The 21,820-nt window shown below is 42.4% G+C and overlaps 1 protein-coding gene across 1 annotated transcript in view; it reads right to left on the bottom strand.

The window, feature by feature from the left end:
- Positions 1 to 21,820, bottom strand: part of AFF1 (ALF transcription elongation factor 1) — a gene marked incomplete at both ends in the record, with an annotated part of 81,253 nt that overhangs the window by 21,344 nt on the left and 38,089 nt on the right. Inside the window, 6 exons of the mRNA XM_081999616.1 lie at positions 7 to 44; positions 182 to 236; positions 4,258 to 4,309; positions 4,687 to 4,723; positions 5,497 to 5,583; positions 8,234 to 8,278. Of these exons, the coding sequence (XP_081855742.1) occupies positions 7 to 44; positions 182 to 236; positions 4,258 to 4,309; positions 4,687 to 4,723; positions 5,497 to 5,583; positions 8,234 to 8,278 (314 nt within the window). The remainder of the gene's footprint in view (positions 1 to 6; positions 45 to 181; positions 237 to 4,257; positions 4,310 to 4,686; positions 4,724 to 5,496; positions 5,584 to 8,233; positions 8,279 to 21,820) is intronic.

Below are 21,820 nucleotides of genomic sequence, written 5' to 3' on the forward strand. Positions count from 1 at the left end.
CTGTACCTTGGAGGAGCAGGTGAAGAAGGTGGCTTTTCAACAACCTGTTTTGTTCACAAACAAAAAAACAAAGAGGAGAGGGGGAGGAAAGGTTAGCTTAAGGAACTCAGAACAACACAAGAAGTCATGATAATTTAAAGGGATGTCTGTGTGCCTAGTGTATAAAACATCTAAAACTGACTTGGTCGTCACCACTCTCTTCACTATCACTGAGCTGCAGGTCGTCCTGGAGCATTCTGAAAGACAACCAGAAGATAAATATCAGCCAAGGCAGACACATTTTCAAGCAGCAGACACTGAAAAAGACTTGGCTTGCACTTGCCAAAACAAACCAACCTCCCACATCCTTTTTGAACATTCAGCATGCTCAATCCGCTAAACCCTGACATTACCTGAACGACTGATAAAACAGTAACGCACAACCTAGGCATTTTACTGTGCTTTCCAACTGATCTCAGGACATTTTGCAATGGAGGTCAGTATCATTGGCTGCTATCTACAGACAACAAAAATGAAGTTCTGTGAGGGGAGTGCTCCTCAGCAAAGGTTACCTAGCACACTAACACAGCAGGGAGGAGTGGAAGAAATCTGATCCTTGCACAGAAAGAGATTAGCACACTATTAACCTGCACAGGCTCCCCAAGGGGAAGAAAGCATAGTCTTTGCACCAGAAGCCGTGCATATAGACGCCCTCTGCTCTCAGGGGCTGCAAATATTTCTTCTGTCACAGGGGTTCTCTTTTTGCTGCTGAAGTCTCCTATCACAGATACGTAAGTAAATGCTAAGGTCAAGCCTATCTCCTGTTTCTTCTCTACACAATGAACTTCATGCTCCTGTACATCTCAGCGGTAACTGTTAACATGGAGCAGCTCAGATACTCAAAGCAGTTTACAAGTGGGGAGGCCAAACTCTGTTTTACTATTGCTAGAGAGCAGGCTGCCTGCAAACATTTCCAAAAGCATAATTTAGTCCTCTGCCTGCAGGTGGTAACTACTGCTTGCAATTTCAATGCATTACCGAGATCCTCAAAAGGCTGGAAAGGAAGGATTTGTAGGGAGGGACCCAGAGTTCTTCCGAATTGTTACCCCCATCTTTGGCAATCATACAGGCATCCCAAAAGGGAGTTGGAAAACATGCAACAGAAGTATAGTGATTCAAATCTTGAAACTAGCTAGAGACCAACTCCTCAACCCAGAGAATTACACAAGTGTTGTTCCAAAAATGGGATAAAAAGCTTGGGAACTGAGACAGGGATTTTAATCAATAAGCTCAAAACTCTGTTTATTTCAACCTCATTTCAAACTAAGGGGTCTGTGAGAAATTTTTCTCAGGCCCAAATAAGAAACATAAGCCTCCAACCCCTCATGACAACACATTTTATAGCAAGAAAACAAATATGAAAGATCCCCAGTGAACCACATCATCTTAAAAAAGTGAGGAGTGAGTGTTCCTGATGCTTGTTAGGAAAGGGAAAACTACACAAACCTTCACACTCTTTCAAGCCTTCGTGTCAAATTATGAACAAAGCGAAAAAGATTTACGGCTCTGTGGGTCATCTCTAACGACCCTGAGCACTTTGCTTTTATGATTCCGTGACAACAGAGGAGTAAAAACCTTGAATAAAAAAGTGATTCCCTTATTTAAACACTATCCCCACTAACTAGACAAATTATTTTACACCCATACCAAAACAACTGACATGCCTGAAGATACTTTCATTGAAACAGGATCATGTTTACTGCTGAAGTTGGCCACGGTCTCACAACGAACAATTCCACAAAGCAAAAGTGACGAATCTGCTCTTGTCCATGCAGCAGGACAACATGAAGAAACCCCAAAGGCTTCCTGTGGCTACCAGTACAGAGCCAAGCCCTCCTGCACAGGTGACACCACCTGCAAAGGTACTGATCCCACAGCCCCTGAGGACCTCTCATGGATGCAGAAGCAGCTCTCACAAAGGCTCTGTCTGATTACACTCGCAAAGACCTACATGCTTTCTTTGTTCAGGCATTTTGACTTTGCCATTCCTCTGTGACTATCTTCCTCCATCTCCCAGCCTCAACTGCCTCATTTCCTCACACACCTTTCTCAGTGGAAATCAACTCTTGCCTCTTCTTTTAGAGTAAACACTGAGGGGAAGCGCTATGAGATACCACCCTGGAAAATGAGGCCCCCGAATTTCCTACAGAAGGCAAACAGCACGCAGTCTGCAGCAATCCTGCACGTGTCAACTTGGCATGTGGGCTAGAGCCTAACTCACTGCCAGTTCACTGAGATACAAAAAGGAAAAAAGAAGAATAGCAACAATACAGCCACTCTCCACACTCCTGGGCAGTTTGGCCAAATGTCTACCAGCATCTCAATGAATTCTGTTTTTTTTTCCAACCTGTTAGGGGAAGTAGTCCTTCAAAGGTGATAATGAACAAACTTCCAGAGATGCTACAAAGTTCTGAAAATGTTTTCAGATTTTTGTTTTGTTATGCTTTAAGAATTGTGGACTACAAATGCATTTCTGTTAGACGTAAGAGTGTAACGCAAGGAAACACTACCTAGATCTTCTTTTAAGTCTGATTTAACTGTTTCTAATAAAAAGCACTGTCTTTTTCACCTGAGCTGCTGGTAAATAAAATACTTCAGCATAAAAGAACATTGCAACTACTTAAGTTCAATGTGAGATAAAGGAAGAACAACAACACTTTAAATAAGTCATACTTCTGCAAGGACAGACAAAGCCAGTTTCCTCAAAACAAGGCTTCAACAAATCGTTAAATAGCCTAGTCAAAGAAAATAAATGTGCTGTAATAATTTTAATGCTTTAATCAGCTCAGGAGTTAATAGATGTCAAGTTTTCATTTGCAGGACCTGTCCATTTGCAGCTTATATACACACCATCAATCTCCCTGTAAAGCTATTTAAATAAGAGCTCTTTTAGCGAGAGAAGCAGCTCTAAAATTAATATTGCTTTCCAAACAACCCCACTGAAAGTGCAGGCTGGTCCCTCTCTGCCAGCTGGGTTAAAGATGCATCACGAAGAATGAGCTTGGCATCCCCCCTTTTAAAAGAAGGGCTACTTCCATTCCAGCACAGCCAGGTGCTAACTTCAGGGCTGTATTCAAGAATGAAAGCCATCTGGGAAACACTTGCATGCTCTGTAAAGCTGAATGCTTAATTTGGGCACACAGATGCACTGGGATTTCAACTTCTAATTAACCAGCACAAATACTGTTTGTTTTCAGCCAGCTACACTCTGTAACGCGAGCTACTCTAGGCAGCTGCATTTTCAGACAGTCACGTGCATTTTGAACAGCAAAGAAAGGAAGCCCTGTTGTGCAAATGAAAACGAAAACAAAACAGAAGGGATGCATCAGGTCAAGGGAAGGATGTAGAGGAAGTCCTTGGACAAATCTTGCTTGACTCCATTTTGGACATAAACCTAAGCCACCCTGTTCCTCCTGCTTCAACTGCCTTCATCAATTGTGGGCACGCACGTCCCTCGTAGATGAGCGCTGGCTCTGAAGTGCCCGCGAGGTCACTGAGCGGAGAGGGGATGTTAGATAAGGACAGAGCTACGTACCATGCCAAATTTACAACTTACTTTTGGGCTAAGAAAGAAGTATTTTCAGATTCTTAGCTACAGTGAAAGTCTCCCCTCTCTCTGCCACCTGCACAAATGACTAAAGTGCTGGAAGGCTTTTTACAAGCAGCTGACAAGAGTTGAAATAAAGATGATGGTTGCAGGGTAGCTTAGGAGGAAGGCAGGGCCTGCAGCAGTTGGAACTAGTATTTTTAATAGTGCAATGAGAATTTCCAGAAATAGTTCAGGAGGAGCAAGCTGGGGTGGAAGAAAGAGAAGCAAAACAAAGAATGGATTAAGTGAGTTGCTGACTGCTCAGCAAGACACTATCCCACACTCCCTGCCAGTGAGGGCTCCTCTGCATGATGCTGGAACAATATGAAAAGGGTTGTTTTACAGATCTTAGAGAGTTTGAGTGCAAGATTCTACAATCTCAACCAAGATGGAGAGATGCTCTTCCTCTTACTTGTGACTAGCCAGGTTTTTGCGTGTTTTTTTGTTTGGGTTTTTTTTGTTCGGTTGGTTTTGGGTTGTTTTTTTTAAAATTGTTCATGATGAGGAAAAGGAAAACAAGTTGAGTGTAAGCTTTGCAGTCTGTAGTTTGCAGCCTTCCATGGAAAAACATATCACAGAGTAACATGAGATCTTTATATATCACATGAACTGGTAGTCTGGTTACTTACGATGTTCTTGGTTGAGAACTAGGCAACGTTTTTGAAGGTGCGTCATACTGTTCTGTAAATCAAAAATGAATCGGTTGGTTTTATTTGCCTCACTTGTAACGTACTTTACCCTATGGTCTCTGAGCACCTGACTAGAAAGTCACTTTCTTCCAGGACATAATTGTTTGCCATTGAGATTATTCATCACTCCAAATGGGGTTTCCTAATGTAAAACTGTTTGTTCTCTGCTGAACTGCTGCCTTAATTTCTAGGTAATGAATGTACAGAGTCTCAAGCATTTTCTAAATTTGTCACTGTTCAACAAAGCACAGGAAATCATGCTCCTTAATCAATATAAACATTTGACGTTCTCCTCAACATATAACACACAACACACAAAACTATCTGTCAATACATACATAACTGTGTTTTCTTTGGATTTCTACTTACTCTGATTCTGTGCTACAGATCCAACGTGCTGCGATTCCTAGAAAGAAAGGACAAAGTGCAAATTGAGAATAAAATACATCAGCTCTCTTAACAGCAGCATATCGATGATTTGCTTTCCATGTGTTACTGTAATAAATACTTTGACTAACTTGTCAAGTTATGACTTTGAAGTCTCCAATAGTTTAAGCTGGCCTGATGTAGCTTAGCATGGGCAGAAATGATATGTGCTACTGCCACCAAAAATGTGTTGCTAGCACATTAGTGACACAGGCATTTTAAAAGAAATATTTAAAAAATTTTATAAGACCTGCCAAATACTTCTGTTTAACACAGTCAGCAAATATTTTTGTTGACAGTAAAGGTGTAACGTCTTTTTGTGCTGCAACAAAGATGCTTAAAATGTTTCTGAAAAGTAGTTACATTTGAAGCCCACCGTTAGAACAAATGTGTAAGTCATTGAAACATTATTCATTCTTCCCCCACCCCGGCTCAAAACATCTTACAACTCTAAAAATTAAAGCTTGCTTAAAAAATAAAAAAAAAAAAAAAAATTATGCTACCATATAGCCCACTCAAAAACAATTACTCATAAGCACAACCTGATCTAATTCTCAGTAAAACGATGTGTTGCAAGCAGCTGTTATACAACTCGAGATCCATTGTGCTGCAACTCATCTGACTTCTAAAGATAATCTCTCCTAACAGCCTTTTTCTATGAAAGGGGGACAAAAATCAGATGAAAATGCATGCAAGAGCCAGAAAGCTCTCTCCCAATTTATCAAAAGCCCTGGCAAAAAGAGGGTGCTTTACCTTTGTTGGGAACGGAAATTTGGAAGGCTCTGCTGTACTAGGTGTATGAATAGCTGTCAGGGGAGGTGGCCATGAGTGGGTCATTTCCTGCAAAAACATTGAAAGAAGCGGCTTACAGTATTTCTGCTGATACACACAGGTGAAGTTTTACACTTAAGAGATTCATATGGATCTACCAAAAAAGTCCTTCTCAACCTGATTGTAAACCCAAGAGATGGTACCACAGATAGAAGCCCTCCGAGCACAGCAGCCAGACCATGGTGAGGACTTGCTCCTTTTCTGTGAGCATACTGGCATTACCCAAGTAACAGCCATCTCAGTGAAGCTTGTAGACAGTTAAGTACTTACTGTGTTTGCAGGATTATGCCTCAGCCTTACAGCTATCACACTTTATAAAGGGAAAAGTAAACAAAACCTGTATATGAGTAGTTCTGGGGTTTTTCAAAGTGCAGGACTTTCCTGTTACGGAAGTTCTTATATTTCCTTACAGCAACACTCCAAAAGGCTTTTCATAACTCAAGGAGGTCAGCCAGAGAGCTCTGACTGCCAGCCACTCCCCATGCTGTTCTGCCTGCAACACTGGCTTTTGCTCTGACCAAGACATCTTTGACGCACAGCTCCAGGACATGGTTTCAAACCAAAGAAAGAGACTGCCCTATGTGCTATGTCTTTAAGAATCCTATTGCCCTGTTCCCCTGCCCTTATTTTCACCCACCATCACAACCAGGTACTGGCTTTTTGGGCTCAGTCAGGTGAAAGCAAAGCACAAACACCATGGCTATGGGATAGGGGTCAGCAGGCAAGACCAGCCTCCAACCTGCCTCTTCTGACACCACAGCTGTGCCCAGATGAGCATGCTAAAACCTTGGCTTGCACTGCAACGAACACACATGAAAAGCCTACCACAGACAAGGATCTTTGTCTTGAACATATGCTAAAATATCTTAATGGGGGTTAATCTAGAAGAGGCCTTTGAGAAAGTTAGGGCTCAAAAATTTAGAACCACCTTGTTCAAATCATACAAAACAATTTTTGTCTCCTGATCCTCAAGTTTTAAATCCTGAAGAGCGTAATAGTTTCTCCAAGTAAGTGAATTCATATGGCCTGCCACCCTCACTGCCTTTCCAGGAATAGTTATCTCAGGATTTCCCCCCCAGCCCAACATCACCTCTGTACTCAAGGTGTGCATCCACCATCCCCATCCAGAGTGGCTGTCATCACAGTCGTTTCCTGCCAACTTCCCAAAGAGAGCAGCATGCAGAGTAACACAATACTGACACTTTGATCAGCTCAGAAAGTTAGAATTTATGTTCATGCTGAATGCATCTCATGACGAGCATGCACCATGCGGTTTGCTCAGGGGCTTAGAAGAAATTAATGAGGAACCTGTCAGTGCAAAGAACATGTTTGTACTTTTGGCAGCAAATAGACTGAACTGTGAAAATCTCTACTATTTCATAATTTACAAGTGCCGCTTTTTTCATCACGGCACAAATGAAAGTTCAGAAGTATCCCTAGTTTCTTTATCTATTAGGAATAATATGAAATGCAAAGATTTACAGGGAATTAAACCACATTGCTATCTTTGGCTCTATAAGCAGGGATCAGAGCAATCTACAAGGGTTTCTGTGCAAGAACTAGAAGCAGCCTACAACTAACCTGGGTAACTATTTCATCCCATTGTTATCTCTCTTGCCTTCTCTTTTCTCCTCTCCCACTGTTCAGTTCATTGCTCACTTCACTCACTAGACATGCAATCTTTCAGTAGATGATGAACTCCTCAATATACTACGCTATAGCTCTTCCTATACTTGTACATGCTTCCCTGTGGTTGCTACAAAGAGAGTTATGCATTACTAACAGGCAAGAAAACAGACTGTCTTTGTGAAACATGAAACGATGTAGTACTCATGCTGCAACACCAACCAGCACACAGCAGCTAGTGAGCCTCTGTGCACAACTACCTTTCAGTTAAAATGCTGCCCCAACAACAGCTTCTTGAGAGCAATAAAGGCATCAGGATTTTGCACTTGAAGCAACAGTAAGGGAAGTGAATCACAGAAACCAAACACCTCTGTTAGGACTTCAGTGTCTCAGTATTTGACGTCAAGGAACTGTCTTCTCAGTATCAGCATGACTGGCTTGCAGATCACAGTACATTTTCAAATCGTGCACAGTGAGCAGGTGACACGTACTCAGACCCAGCTACTGGGAGCCTGACACAAGGTTACACAGACAGTTTTGCACCAGAGCTGGCTTAGCTTTGCACAAATGGACTAGAATTACAGTGAAGGAGAAATAGCCCAGCAGCAGTGCTGTGCACAGGTGGGTGGGAAGGACAGAGCTGCATGCTCCCATTCAGGGCCACGCTATTGGGGCTGGCAGCATGGACAGGAGGCAGCATGTCCAGCCCCTTTGGAGGATGTGTGCTCAGTAATGGCTACCCCCTGACTTGATGAAGGAGCAGCTCTGGCTGTTTCAGATGACTTGTCAGTCTTGCTCTTGGACTGCACGAGACTGTATTACACTTATATATTGATAGAAAGACTGGTCTTACAACTCCAGCTGTATCCGAGGCTAACTTTTACATTTACTTCTTCACAGAGTACCCCAAAACACACTTTTAGTGATTACAACATCTGCTGGCAGAAGCAGAGCACTGTTTTTTCCCCACGAACTACTTTAATGCATGCAAAATATAAGCAAACACAGAGATCTATTATTTAAGAGCACCTACCTTCAAAATTTCTTCAATGGAGTGGACATCACTGGGGAAGGTTTGCTACAACAAAAAAAGAGGGAAGCAGCATGAGTTTGTTTTGTTTTTACTAACTGATATGAGACAAACAGATCCTCTCCTCAAACATTTGCTTATTAACGGTTCTAAAAATTTAATGGAAGTCCATTAATAATAAAATGCTAGGAAGAATTAAAAGCCCCATCAGTTAACAATGCACATCTACAACACCCATTGTTTTCAAGTCTTTAGTAGAAGATATATTCTAAGAAAGATGAGAGAGAAGGAAAGCAAAACAGAGCTTATTAAACAATTACATTTGTTAAGCTGACAGGATTCCCCTTGCTTCATGACCTGCGTACTTCTATGCACTCATGTGCACTCAGCAGAAGAAGAAGCCAGTATAAAGCCCTAAGCTTGGAGAAGGAAAAGCACAGGTGGTTTTAAGTGGAGGAATCATGCACCAGGCCCTCAAATGCCAGCTCTTGGAGTCATGGGAACATCAACTACCATTAAAAAACAGAAAAGCAATAAAATTGTAACTTCCGCAGTTCAGAAGAAAACCTTTAACATACTGCCAGATAGGAGCTTTCTGGAAAAGCCTGCAGGTGACCTGGATCTGGATTGAGGGATTGCCCTTGTACATCCTCTATGCGTTTCGCTGGAGCCCAGGCAGTGACCACCACATGCCCACCTGGCAGGGGCTGGGGCTCCCTAGCGCAAGCATGGTGAGGACCTCTGAAATGAGGCCCACTCCCTGGTGGTGCCTTGGCACTCCACCAATGCCACCTGAAGGGGACCAGGGAACAGCCACAGCAGCACCTGCACCTGCCTTCAACCAGGCTCATGAGCCCAGGCACAACAATGCTCTGGGAAAGAGTACAACGCAAAAGTAACACTAACATTCTCCAGTTATATAACAAACAGCAGACACTGCAGCTCGTGCAAACACATAAATCTGGTTTTAATGTATCAGCAAAACCACTCAGCAGCTCCTGGCAGGACATATGCCTGTACGCACACGACACTATGCACTGACAGCATGAGTACTGCTGCGCAAGGCAGGGGCTGGGACAAGCACTGTGAACGCCTCCTGCTCTCCAGGTGTGTGGGGATGAGGGTAACCAGACAGCCAGGAGCCCACCTGCCCCATGCCCGGGCCGTGCACGGCAGGAGAGGATGCAACAGCAGTGTCCTCCTTCCAGTGCCACCAGCAGCTGCTCTGCAGCCGGATCTGGACTGCTACCACACACTGACCCGCTACCTGGCCATGGGGAACACCACTTCGACAGATTGGCTTCTCATCTACTAGCAAGGCATTGTTTTGAAAGTACCTGTCATTTACACATCCTTTCCTAACTGATACCATTAAAGGAAACTGAAATTAAAAACAACCAAAGAGCTGAGTAGTTAAAACAAACAGAGTGCATATCCAAGACCTGCTTCTTGCCTATAAACAAGAGATTCAATGGAAACGTCCAGTGATCAGCATAATTGCTTAAAGGGAAAGGCCAGGAAGATGTTCCTCACATTAAAGGAAGAGGGCAGTGAGCTACAGTGCCAGATCAGAAGGATCTTCCCCAGAACAAGGTAAACAGCAAAGCAAGCAAACACTTTACTAAAGTCAAAAAGCATCGTCCTTAGCACTCTCACAGAAAGGTCATTCATCTGTTTCCCACATGCTGCACTATTTACACTGGAGGGAGAAGAGGAAATGAAGAATCTCTTCTCCCTGCAACATCATTTGTCTGTATCTACATAAAGCTCTCATCGAGGCAGGGCTCATTTGACAAAGATTTGACTTTTCTTCAGAAAATCACACATGGATAGCTGCTTCTGACCTTACTCACCCCAAGACAAATGGAAACTGAGGCATGGCCAGATGATTCATACAAATAAAAGCAAGGCTTGCAGGAACGCCTCACAGCAGGCAGGAGGGAGGGCAAACAGCAGGGAACTTATACCACGTGGCAAGCGACTGGGATGCTTCATAACTCATGGTGCCAAAAAGGGATCCCTCTTTTCCTCTTTTTCTTCCCAACAAGCTTAACCTGGTAGATCAACCACCTAATTTACTTCAAGTGGTGAAGAGCAGACACAGAAACTTGCATCTTGCTGTACAGAAAAGCAGCATGCAACTAGCACATTGCTTCAGAAAGCTCCTGAGACATCCCATTAGAGTACCACAGCAAAAACCCTTCCCACAAAACAAATAAGGAATCAAGATCCTGCCTGGATGAAGTACTCAAAAACTCTCCCTACAATGGATCGATTGCAACAAATCAAAATCAGTTTGATTCTCCTATTCCAGAAACTTAAGTTTTATGAGGTGGTAACTGATGACAAAAGTGGAGTTCAATTAACCTGAGGATCAGAGAATATCTGCAACAGCCAGTTTGGACCTCTCTTATCCTTGCCAAAGAACTCACACCCCTTCCTGAAGTTCTTTCAGATAAGCCTGAAAGAGGCTTTGAAATTGATACAGGTTTATGGTCAGGAGGATTTATTGTAACCTGGAAAGGCACTCTTCAGTGACTGTCTGCTGTTCTTCACAGGTCTTGGTGGCTTAGCAGAAACCACTTTCTTCTTTGTGGCACAAAATTTAAAGGAAAGCAAACCCATGACACTGAACAAGTACTGCAAAAGTCTGCATTGGCAGCACAAGGACCTCTATTTTCGCTTTTTTAAGACACAAGGTTTAAGTATGTGCCCCCAAAATACCTTATGCTCTGTATCTCCAGAGCTGCATGTATCAGGGATGCTCAGGATTGCTTTCATCTTTGGCTATCAGTTTACTCCCAAAGCCACTAAGACAGGACACACTAGGAAACCCATGCCCCTGACAGACATTCTCCCTGAAGAGCATAGGTTTTCAGGCACCTTTTGTCTTTGTTCTGCTATCCTGCTGCACCCTAAGACTGAAAAACTGAACAACACTTTCACCAGCAGTAAAAGGTGCAATGGCCAAACAAAACTGTTGACCACTAACACGCTTGCAACACCCATGTTAAATACATGGTGAAACATTTGCTCTAGAGATTAACGTCACAGACGGTTTGGGACATGCACGGAAAATTTGTTTCCAGTGCCAAAAACACAGCAAAACTGGTCAGAGCCATTTGACTGCACCGGGAACCCTCCTGCCTCTCAGGCAGGACTGAGACTGTCATTCCTACTGTGGGTCTGCAGCTGGTCGCAGTCCCTGTGCGCCAAACTTGCTGGCCCCGGAGAGGGTGGGCACGTACCCTTTTACTCGATCCCAGCTGCAGTGTCTGAGGACTCCTCGTCTTTTACAAAGCTACACGGCCAGTGCCTGAGGGAGCTGGGCTTTTCTGCATGATGAATAATTTTTGCCCCTTTTTTTTCTTCAAGTCACGTCAGCCCTGTTTCAGCCTGTACGCTACCATTAAACCACAATTACCACCGAGCTGCAAGGGCTATCCTTGCCAGTTTTAAAAGAAGAGTTTAGGGAAAAGGAAAAACACAATGTTGCTTGAAGAAAGTTAAAAAGCCATAAAGCCAAAGAAGTCACTGAAACGAGATTGGCTCCACTAAGGACTGTGGGTGTAGAAGATCAAATATTACATGTTGCTGTCTATCCCCGCTAGCAGTTTTACAGCCTTTACTGGGAACACTGTAACATACTTCCCCCAGACAACTCGATTTAAGCCCTGTGCATATTTGCTGGCTGACACTGACAGATGAATAATCTCCAGCTAGGATTTCCTCATGACACATTCATACTCCCTGTCAGTTTGGGAATGACGCAGACACCTCGCAGTGCCACTCACAAAACATTTTGATGGCCAAGATCAAGCTCAATCATGGGACATCCAGAACCATTGGGTTGAACCATTTGTTTTGGTTTTGCTTTTTAATGACAATGTTCCCATCCAAACTGATGCTGCGCTTCAATAATAGCCACCCCCCCTCACCCCCCCCCCCCATCAGTAATACTAATTTAAGTTCCAAAAAGTCTGGTTTTGCTCAAGCAAAGACCCACTCCCAGTGATCCTGCAGCCTCCAAAAAGGTCTGCAGGGCAGTATGCTTCTCCATTTACCATCTCCCCTGGCAGAAGGCACCACCAGAACCACATGTGCACATCCAACCACAAGCAATTACTGATACTTGACCCAAGACTCCAGCCCAATTCCTCTACTGATGCAGACCCACAGACTCTGGAGAGGTTAAATAAATGGATGTAACTTGGAAAGAGATCTTGTTAAGAAAGACAGAAAACTACTTTAAGAGAGCAGGTAAAAGAAACTGCCACCTTTGTAATTTGCAGTGCTTATCCACACAAATCTCAGGGAACAGCTGGACACAGAACATGTGTAACACGGTTCATGCCTGTTACGTGACCGATAATTTAAGGGACAAATTTAAAATTATACTCATATGAGAACATACAATGGGAGCAGAATCTGGACTAATGAATTTCCATAATAAGTTTTGTAAGGCTAATTTAATAGATGACTTCCTTACTTGCAAGCTTAAAAAGCAAAGAGAAAGGTTTGAAAAGGTCATCAAGACAGAATCAAGTATCTCTTTGATGAGTATTCACAGACTTAATTGGCATAACAGACATTTCACAATGTCAAGGATAAGTTTGGTTTTAAGGTTTTTGGAACAAAAAGCTGGATAAACATAAAGCCAAAGCCACTATATAAATTTTGACTACAGAAAAATGCAGAGAGTACCATTAACGTGGCTCTTAAGCCTCTCTTAGTTACTAAAGAAGTAGCGACATACTATTAAAATGGTGAGACACTGCCACATTCTCTCCTTTTTGTGATTTTTTGCCATTTATACATTTTTCCAATCCACCAACCTGCACAACTGGCTGATGAAGCCAAGTAATATTTTGCAAAGACATATCACGCCAAAGTTAACAAAAGACAGTGCTACATGGCAATATGCCTGAAGTTAAGTATAGCTGAAGTTGTCTGAAAAGGACTTCACTCAACTTCAACATAATGGTTCAGAGCATGACCTAAATCCCACATCCACTCTATCCCCTTGGTAGCTGCATAAAATCACTCACTTCCTTTTTCCTCACTATGAGTGACCTCAGCCAACAAAAAATCTCTATGCAGGTACCTGTGAAAGTTTAAATAAATAATAAAAAAAAGGTACCAAGTATTTTCAGGATATTGTTTTGATATGGTTTTTTTTGACAAAGAAGTTATGCACTTTCATTTAGCATCTACTGTAGGTACAACACTGGAAATCTCCAGTATACACAACTGCATTGCCCAGATAATGATCTGGGGAAGGACATGCAATTCAGAGTAATTTCAGACAGCATTGCTATACTTGTCTTCCTTCTGGGAACATGCAGTTGAGGAGGTTGCTTCAGAGAGATGAATTGATCAATCCCTACAGATTCCAGCAACTCCCTTCTGCTCCCTCACATGCACACAGCATGACATAACAATGTATCCAGAAAGCCAATGCATGGTTACAGAAAGCAAAAATGTATCACTCTCATGCTTGGTGATACATTTTAAAGCAATTTCTTTACCGGAGTAATAAAGACATTAATGCTTTCACTTTATCAAAGCATAAACAACTCAAAGACCTGCAGGAATTACCATCTGCATGATAACCTACTGCAGCTGACCAGATAAAGAGTATTTTGCTTTGCTCTATAGCATCATGCTCCCCCTGAGGAAGTTAAATGTTCATCTCCTGTGCCATAAGGCATTCAGTCACATGAAAAGTAGCTTTCCTTATGCTAAAGGAGGTGAAAAGAAGTGGAATTAACAGTTGAAGCATCTATTAGAAATTTGGCTGTGAAAGATTTTGTGTGGTCCCCTCCCCATACGTACTAGGGTAGCATATGATCTGCCAATTTGACTACGAGATGGGATTTACCCTTGCCCGGTGAAGTAAAAAAGAAACAGCCACAAAAGGATTCTATACCACTTTGATACCGACCTGAAAAGGACTTCGGGATTGCGGTCAATATAATTTCAAGCATCTATATAACCATAATAAGCCCTAGAAGCTATATGAGGAAGCAGTCTGCCTTTACTACAAGAGGCTTGCAAAAATGCACAGATCCACGTACCCGCAAATGAAGAGAGGGAGCTCTTAATTTAGAAAACAATTTAAAATCTGCACAGGCACCCAATTCAAGCTGCATAGCAACTGTGTGATGAAACTCTCAGAAATACCTCCAAGTCTTCTCTCTGTGAGCAATTCCAAAAGCCACGTGCTTCCATGAGCGCAAAGCTCTGCTCGTGCCCCAAGCCTTGCACAACTCTGTTAGACATGCTAAAGAGAGATGAACAAGGAAATGAGGATAATAAGAACCACCCAAAACCAGACTAAGCTGCTTGAGGATCCACTTGGTACACAAACAAGATGCCCCAAAGGCCATGATAATATGTGGGCCAGACACCTGACCATCAACCAGAAGCGGTGCCGTGCCCCAACCATCGAGTAACACAAGAAAGGGACAGCATCAACCCCCTTGGCACTGCGCTCTTTTCCTGCTGACACAGTTATGCCCGCTAGATTGTCACAGCAGGAGGGACCTGCAGCCTGCTCCTCAGTCTCAGTGTTGATGGATAGAGGGGGAAGGGGAAAATGAGAGAGATGTTGAAAGGATCCTTGCAAAATCCCAGCTTTCTTCTCTCTGACACAACACAGCCAACACCGGCCAAAGCTGGGAAACTAAAAAATAAAGTTTTGCCACAGATACTACAAGGAATAAGCAGTGGTGTTTTTTGTAATGAAGACAGCGTTGAAGAGCTTCTGAGGTTGCTTCTTTTTATAAAAGGTACTCCATTAAAAATTACAGCACACATTTTTATCCCGCTCTGCCACATGTGCCAAATGGAGCTGAAGGACTGTATGGCTTTTGTGCATGGAAGTGGGGGGCTGAAGTTTTCTCCCTGGTTTTTAAATAGCTTGCCTTGTCAGGAGGCTGTGGCAGAATAGTTTCAAGCAGGCTGTCAAAAAAATCGTCTCCAAGAGAGAGCTGGCTATGCATTATATCAGAAGCCACCGAGTGGCACCGCTGAGATGTGTGGGCTCAAACAAGGCCACCGGCGGCAACAGCGTATAGATTGCGCAAAGATGAGGACAGGAGGTCTAGAAGGAGATACTAACTGGAACAGATACAGGCTGCGTTTCAGGCAAGCATTAGGGTGTTGCAGACCTTTCTGTTCCTTCTCATCTCAGTAATTTCCACCTGACTGCTTATTTGCATGCCTCTGCTGTCACAGCTCATTTAGAGCTGCCCCTCTGACACCCTGTGCACAAATAAGCCCCGTGCTTCTCCGTCTCCTTCATCTCAGGTGAAACTGGTGCCTGTAGATACCCAGGCAGCATAGGTGAAGAACAGCTACAGCATGCGTTTCCTATGCTGCCTGGTATCTCCTCCTAATCAAAATGGATTTGCAATGTGTGTGTGTAGCTCAAGTATGCCAGCTATTGCACTTTGCCTGATTTCAAACTAAATTATTAGTGCTGAGAAAACCCAAGCAAGCAGTGCAGCAAGGATGAGAAAAGCCAATTATGAGTTCCATGCCCTTCATTGTGTTGTCCTTTGTTTCCTAATGAGAGCCTTGCCACTGCAACTATCAGCAGAGAGGGTCACCTGTTCATGTTAAAAAAAAAAAAAGTTCACATTTACAACTGCTTCCCATTTAGTATTATATTTTAATACGAATATTTAGTTTTCACAGTGGCACAGGCTTTTGCCACTTGAATGCAATGAAGATCACAAAACTGCACATACGTGAAGGGTTAGTTTGAAAACAACAGGCAGGACAAAAATCAGACCAAAACCTACCATCCTGTCCTCACTTCACCCATACATGCTTAACCAGCTCGAAGCAGGAGAAGATCTTGCATATTAGATGGACTCTCCTACGTGCACTCAAGACACGCTAGGGATAGCACGCTAACTTACTCTTCAAAGCAACTTTCCACCTGCATTTTTGTGTAGTTAAAAATCCGCCCTCTCCATACTATAGATAGATGCGAGATGCACACACACACAGAGACCACATTGCCAAAATGATCCAGACAACAAAAGAGACAATACGTATTTTAACCAAGCCTCTACCGATCTTGGTTACAGAGGCAATGATGTTCTGCCATGTATTGAAAAAGGCTGCCAAAATTTGAAGCTTAAATTACCTTATTGATCAAAACAAACACATAAACACACAAATTCACAAAGGTTTTCACATGCTATCTTGAGGAACACCAGACACCAAGCAGAGTCTCTGCCAAGGATATTTAAATGTTCCATATCACAAAACACATTAAAATACATCTATGATATAAAGACAGGTCCAATGCTCTGAAAACCTGGCTTACTCCATCCCCCTTTTTTTAGAGGATGTGGTGACAAAGCTGCTTTCAGGGAAAGTTGAAGCAGAATTCTTAGTTTTCTATTCAGGAGAGCATTTATCAGAACAAATATGAAGATTGTGTGAATACATTTGTGATTAAAATAATTTCTAGTCAAATAGGCACCATCCTGTGAGCAAACTATCAGCATGGGTGGTCATTAAACGTGATTTTAAAAGATGTTTATATTTTGCTGCAGACACAGTGCACTTGTTCAACAAATCTCTTTCTTTCATGCACTTACTGATTCCCAAAAGTGTCTGATGCACAGGGAACCCTTTCATAAGAGGGCAAACAAAAGGTTTTTCCAACTCAATCAACTAGAGGTTTATTTTGCAGATAGACAGGTTCCCTAACAATCCTTCAAACAGTATGCACTCAATTCGACAAAATTTTCTTACATGAGTAACAATTATTAAGATATAACATGCTTTAAAAGGGGAGGGGGGGGGCAGAAGTGCAAACCAAGACTAATTAGACAGCAATGCTAACATCATCATCATGCTGCTGAGGTTCACATTTTGATTTGTCTCGTATGGGTCTCAGCCAGCATTAAGCACAAACCTTACAGTAAACAATATTTGGTTTAGCAGTAATGAATCTCAGACAGAAGACACAAAAGGAAGTGCTATAAAGTAATCCCACCACCTAAAACAGTAGCCTTGAGGCAAAAAATCAGCCCTGCAAGTCTTTTGGGCAGGCGAGTCAGCCACCAGCAGAGTCACCAAAAGCTCTGCTTTTTGAGGTTTTTGCCTTGAGTGGGAGCCAGGGAGGAGAAGGGAAGACAAAGCAAAAATAATTTTGAAGCAGAAACAGCTCTGAGGCTCAAGGGTGAGGTTTGATGGCACAGGGAAGGCAATGCAGCCCTCAGTGGCTGCCAGGACAAGTGATTGCACGGTCCCTGGCCACATGCACCCCTCTGCTTCCCTTCCCTTCCCCTGGCACTGGCCTGAGCCTGCACTGAGACAGTTCAGGACTTAACCTGGCAGACAATCATTCCCTTTCTGTTGATTCAGCTCCTTTGATCACCTGGCCACAGCACCAGATGAATACCAGAAGTGGTGCAGCTGAGGGGGAAGGAGAATGCATTCCCACAAACGCTCAGCACACCTGGAGGGAGCCAAGGTCTTAACTTTACACAGCTTCCAATGTTTGGTAAACCCTTTGGATCCAGAGTCAACCACCTATGGTCAAAATTATTTCTGGAAGCTCACAGTTCACAGCTTAACCCTGCTCCTACAGGGGTAAAACTCCCATGAATGATGGTGGAAGGAGAGTTACAATTCTTCGCATTTTACAGATCTGAAGTGCCTCTTATATTGCACTTGGTACTTGCATAACTTGAAAATAATAATTTTTCAAACTTTATGGACTGGGTATTTTAGATTTAAAAAAAAACCACAAAGAAAACCTCCCATGCAATCAATGTATGTTTTGCTAGCAGCAAATTTCCTTTTCCCTAGAAAGCATGCAAATAGGTAAAATCGTGTCATGATGCTCCATTTTCTTGCATGCACTAACCTAGTCCAAGGCACTGTTTTTGCCTCAGTACTCTGAGCTACAGATCAGGGGGGTTTTAATTGCTTGTAGCTAAACAAATTGGAAACAAAAGAAAGTGATGACTTGCTTTTGAAGTGCAGGAGATGCTGGTGAAACTTATTAACCTCAACAGCTCTCTGGGGCATAAACCCACATTTTCATTTCCAACCCATGGGCTTTATCAGCATCCACCCCTTCTAATATAACTAACTTGTTCCGATCTGGCACCACCAACCACTTAGGTGAACCTGATTTCACCTACTGAGGGAGAAACCAAACAGCTACCGTCTGCTACCATGCCAACTTTCCCTGCCTGTAGGTGGGTTCCTCAACTTCTCAGAGCAATCTGAAGTCAAAAGCAAATCCTGCACCTACGTCACTGGTGAAGTATCGAGATCAGCAAAGAGCCCACACACAAGGAGCAGAGATTTTTAAGCCAGCTGGCTCCTCTTCACAGGGCTGTGGGGTTGCAGGGCCCACAGGGCTGGGAACAGTACAGAACAAGCCCTGGGCGCTCTGCAGGGCTTCACTAAGCGCAGCTCAGGGCAGCAGCATCCCGCATTCTCTACCGCATTCCTGTACCATCTGCAACGCTGCGGGGATTCAGGAGCAGCAGCAGGAGAAGCCAATTCAAAGGGCAGGTGGTTAACCCAAAACACACATGTGTAAAAGTCAAAATTATTCAGATATGTAACCTGCATTTATAAACATGTGTGTTCTTGCAAGAATATACGAAGGGAAAACATCGCTGTCACAGCTGCTGCAGTAAAAGACCCCTACAAACCACAGGAAAACTGACTACACTGGGGAAACAGCAACGCTGATGAAGAGAAAATGAAAGCAGCAAAACTGCATCAAATAAGAGAGAGGTGCAGGCAGGTAGTTATTACAAGGTTTTCTTCTAATTTCTTTCAGGTTCAGGAATTGTAGGTGTTAATTTTTTTGTTTGTTTCTTTTTTAAAGTTCATACAAAAAAGTATTAGCATTTTTAAAAGGAAAAATAGGGAATTTGAGCTAAAATTTACTGAGATGGGTAAGATTTTGCACTGTTGCCGCTGAGATTTGGATTAAGTCCATAGCAAATCAGATAAAAGAGTGTGCAGAGACTTTGAAAAAAGCTGTATTTTAAGGATGGGACCATCCTTTCCCTGACTTCAGTGTGGGAATACTTGCATACATTTAGGTTTTCCTTGGTGCTATTTTTGTATTATGCTCAAAAAAGTTTATTTTGGGGACTTACAATAAAAAGGGACTTTTATTATCTCGTTGTGAAATCTTTGTTGATATAATTCAAAATCTCAAATTGTGCAGAGCTAAATATGTCCTTAATGACTGGCTTCATAAATTATAGCTACAGATTTCAAAGGCCATTTTGTTATGCAGAATATTGCCTGAGGTTTCATTATTACTGTAAAATAATGTACAGATACTACTTGGCAGCAGAGTCCCTGTAACAGCAGCTTGAGCTGTTCTAGGAAATTCAAAGCTGCTGTCAGAGAACAACAAAACCATGAGAAGGGAAAGCAATTTTCTCAGCGGGTTGCCTAACACTAGGATTAATTTTCACGGCAGGTTAAAAATTACCGCAAGACCCATCATTTTTAGCACAGAAGAAGTAAGCTCACCTCATTTCAACAAAAACACAACAGACACAACAAGTTAGAAGAGAGAGGGACAAAAAGAGGACAAAGAAAGCTGAAATAGAAAACCAATTTTATAAAAACCTTGTTATCAGACTATTTTTGTGGAAAGAGAGGAAACTTGGTTCTAGTGCAGTACTAACAAGGCACTGCACACCACAGCAGCTGTGAAAAATAATGTTTAGGGATGCACTTGTTTGAATTTTGTTCTAGCTTCAGGTAACCAGCTGGGTGGATTTAGCAATGAAGGACGAGCAGAAACAAGCAACACATCCTATGCCTCCCCTCTCACCGACTTAGTTCTTCAACGTAATGGAGCGAGACTGGAATAATTCCAGCAAATCAAAGCAAAGCTAAAGGAGATCTGCTTGCTATTGCTTACAGCATTAAGTTTCACTTCTATATTTCATGAAGAAGAAAAACCATGTCATACTTTTTGCTTTATGCACACTAAAACAACTCTGAGGCACCACAGAAATGTACAGAAGGGTTCTGCCTCACCCAGTGAGACAAAATCTTCAAAATTACATCATAAATGTATTTGTTTTCACATTTGTGTTTATGCTGCTTGCTTGTTTTTGACACACAAGACTTCATTGTAGACTACAAATCTAATCCACCAGTCCCAAAGTCCACGGGAGCTTTCTAAAATCATTTCTCTGGGTGCTGTTTCAGGTCCTCTGTGGGCACTAGCATTTAACCAGCAGTTTGCATGCAGCCAAGTCCCCTGTGGACAGTTTCACAAGTGCACTTAACCCATTTGAGTCCACTCCTCTCCTTTCCAAGGCAACCTCAAAGTTATTCCACCGAAACAATGCCACACCACCAGGCACTCTCCTGCTTCTGCCCCAACGTCAGCTCAGCAGCCCAGCTCACAAGAGAAGACTGCAGCTCCAGCCTGCCACTGCCCTCATCACAGGTTTGAAAACAAATCAAACCATTTCCATGAACTTCTACTCATGCTTTCTTCAGCTGACACTGAATGATCCTAGCAATTTAAGCATTTTACATCAAAATGCTCAGTAAACAATGGTTGTACTGTCATGTTCCTGCGTGGGCGCCTGGAGGAAATAAACCATTCTTTAAAGATTTTACACGCTTTTCTAACTCTGAGATGGATTATTTTGCTCAATCTAAAAATAAATGCATGGGCCTCCTTCTTGTGTTCAAACAGCGTAAGAAAAAAGAAAAATCACTATTTTGTCTTCCTTTGTCTGAAGGAGCGAAGGGGTTTGTGTTCTGGGGGAATGGACTGTTGGTATGTTTTCATAAAGGATTCTTTAAAAATCTTGAGTCAATGAAAGCAATTCATGCATTCCTTGTTAGCCTTCATCTAATATAATTCAAATCCAAACTAAACATGAAAAATTAAGTGCAGCATCAACCAAATTATAGCCATGTAGACCAGAACTCCAGCCTAGGCTGATTATTTCACTAGTAAATTGCTCTACATAAAGAACCTTTGGACAAAAGCACCTCCCCGTTGTAACTACCATTTGTATAGTACCTCTCAATAATCTAATTTTAACCCTTTGATCCTGCAAAACTTTCTTACCTACTGCCCCCTTAAAGTCTTAAATAATTTTTAATAATGCTTAACATGAATCTAGTCAAGTACTGTGTCCGTAACAGGCTGGGTTTGTGTCCTCTTGTTCCCTTCAGAACAAACACAAAGTATCTTTCAATTAAGTGTTGAAGGTATGAAAAGCATTTGAGTAAGAGCAGCAAGCCATGATTTCAGGTATTTTCTCATTTCCAATACCACCTTGTCACAGTTTATGTTATTAGATAAACTTTTTACAATATTTTGAGTAGCCTAACTCCTAGCCTACTCTAGAAAAAGAGCTGGTCACTGCAGCTGATACAGATAAAGCTGTACAAGTAGCAGAGCTAAACAGAACTCATGTCACAAGAGACTTTTGTTGATAATACCTGTCAGATGAATAAAGTAAATCTGTACTCTGCTGACATAACTAAATTTACATATGATTTTTTGCTAATCTAAATAGTCACAGGAAAGGAGCAGGCCAGGAGGAG

Source organism: Phaethon aethereus (genome assembly GCF_964289735.1).
Source record: "Phaethon aethereus genome assembly, chromosome: 4".
In the NCBI taxonomy this organism is placed as follows: Eukaryota; Metazoa; Chordata; class Aves; order Phaethontiformes; family Phaethontidae; genus Phaethon; species Phaethon aethereus.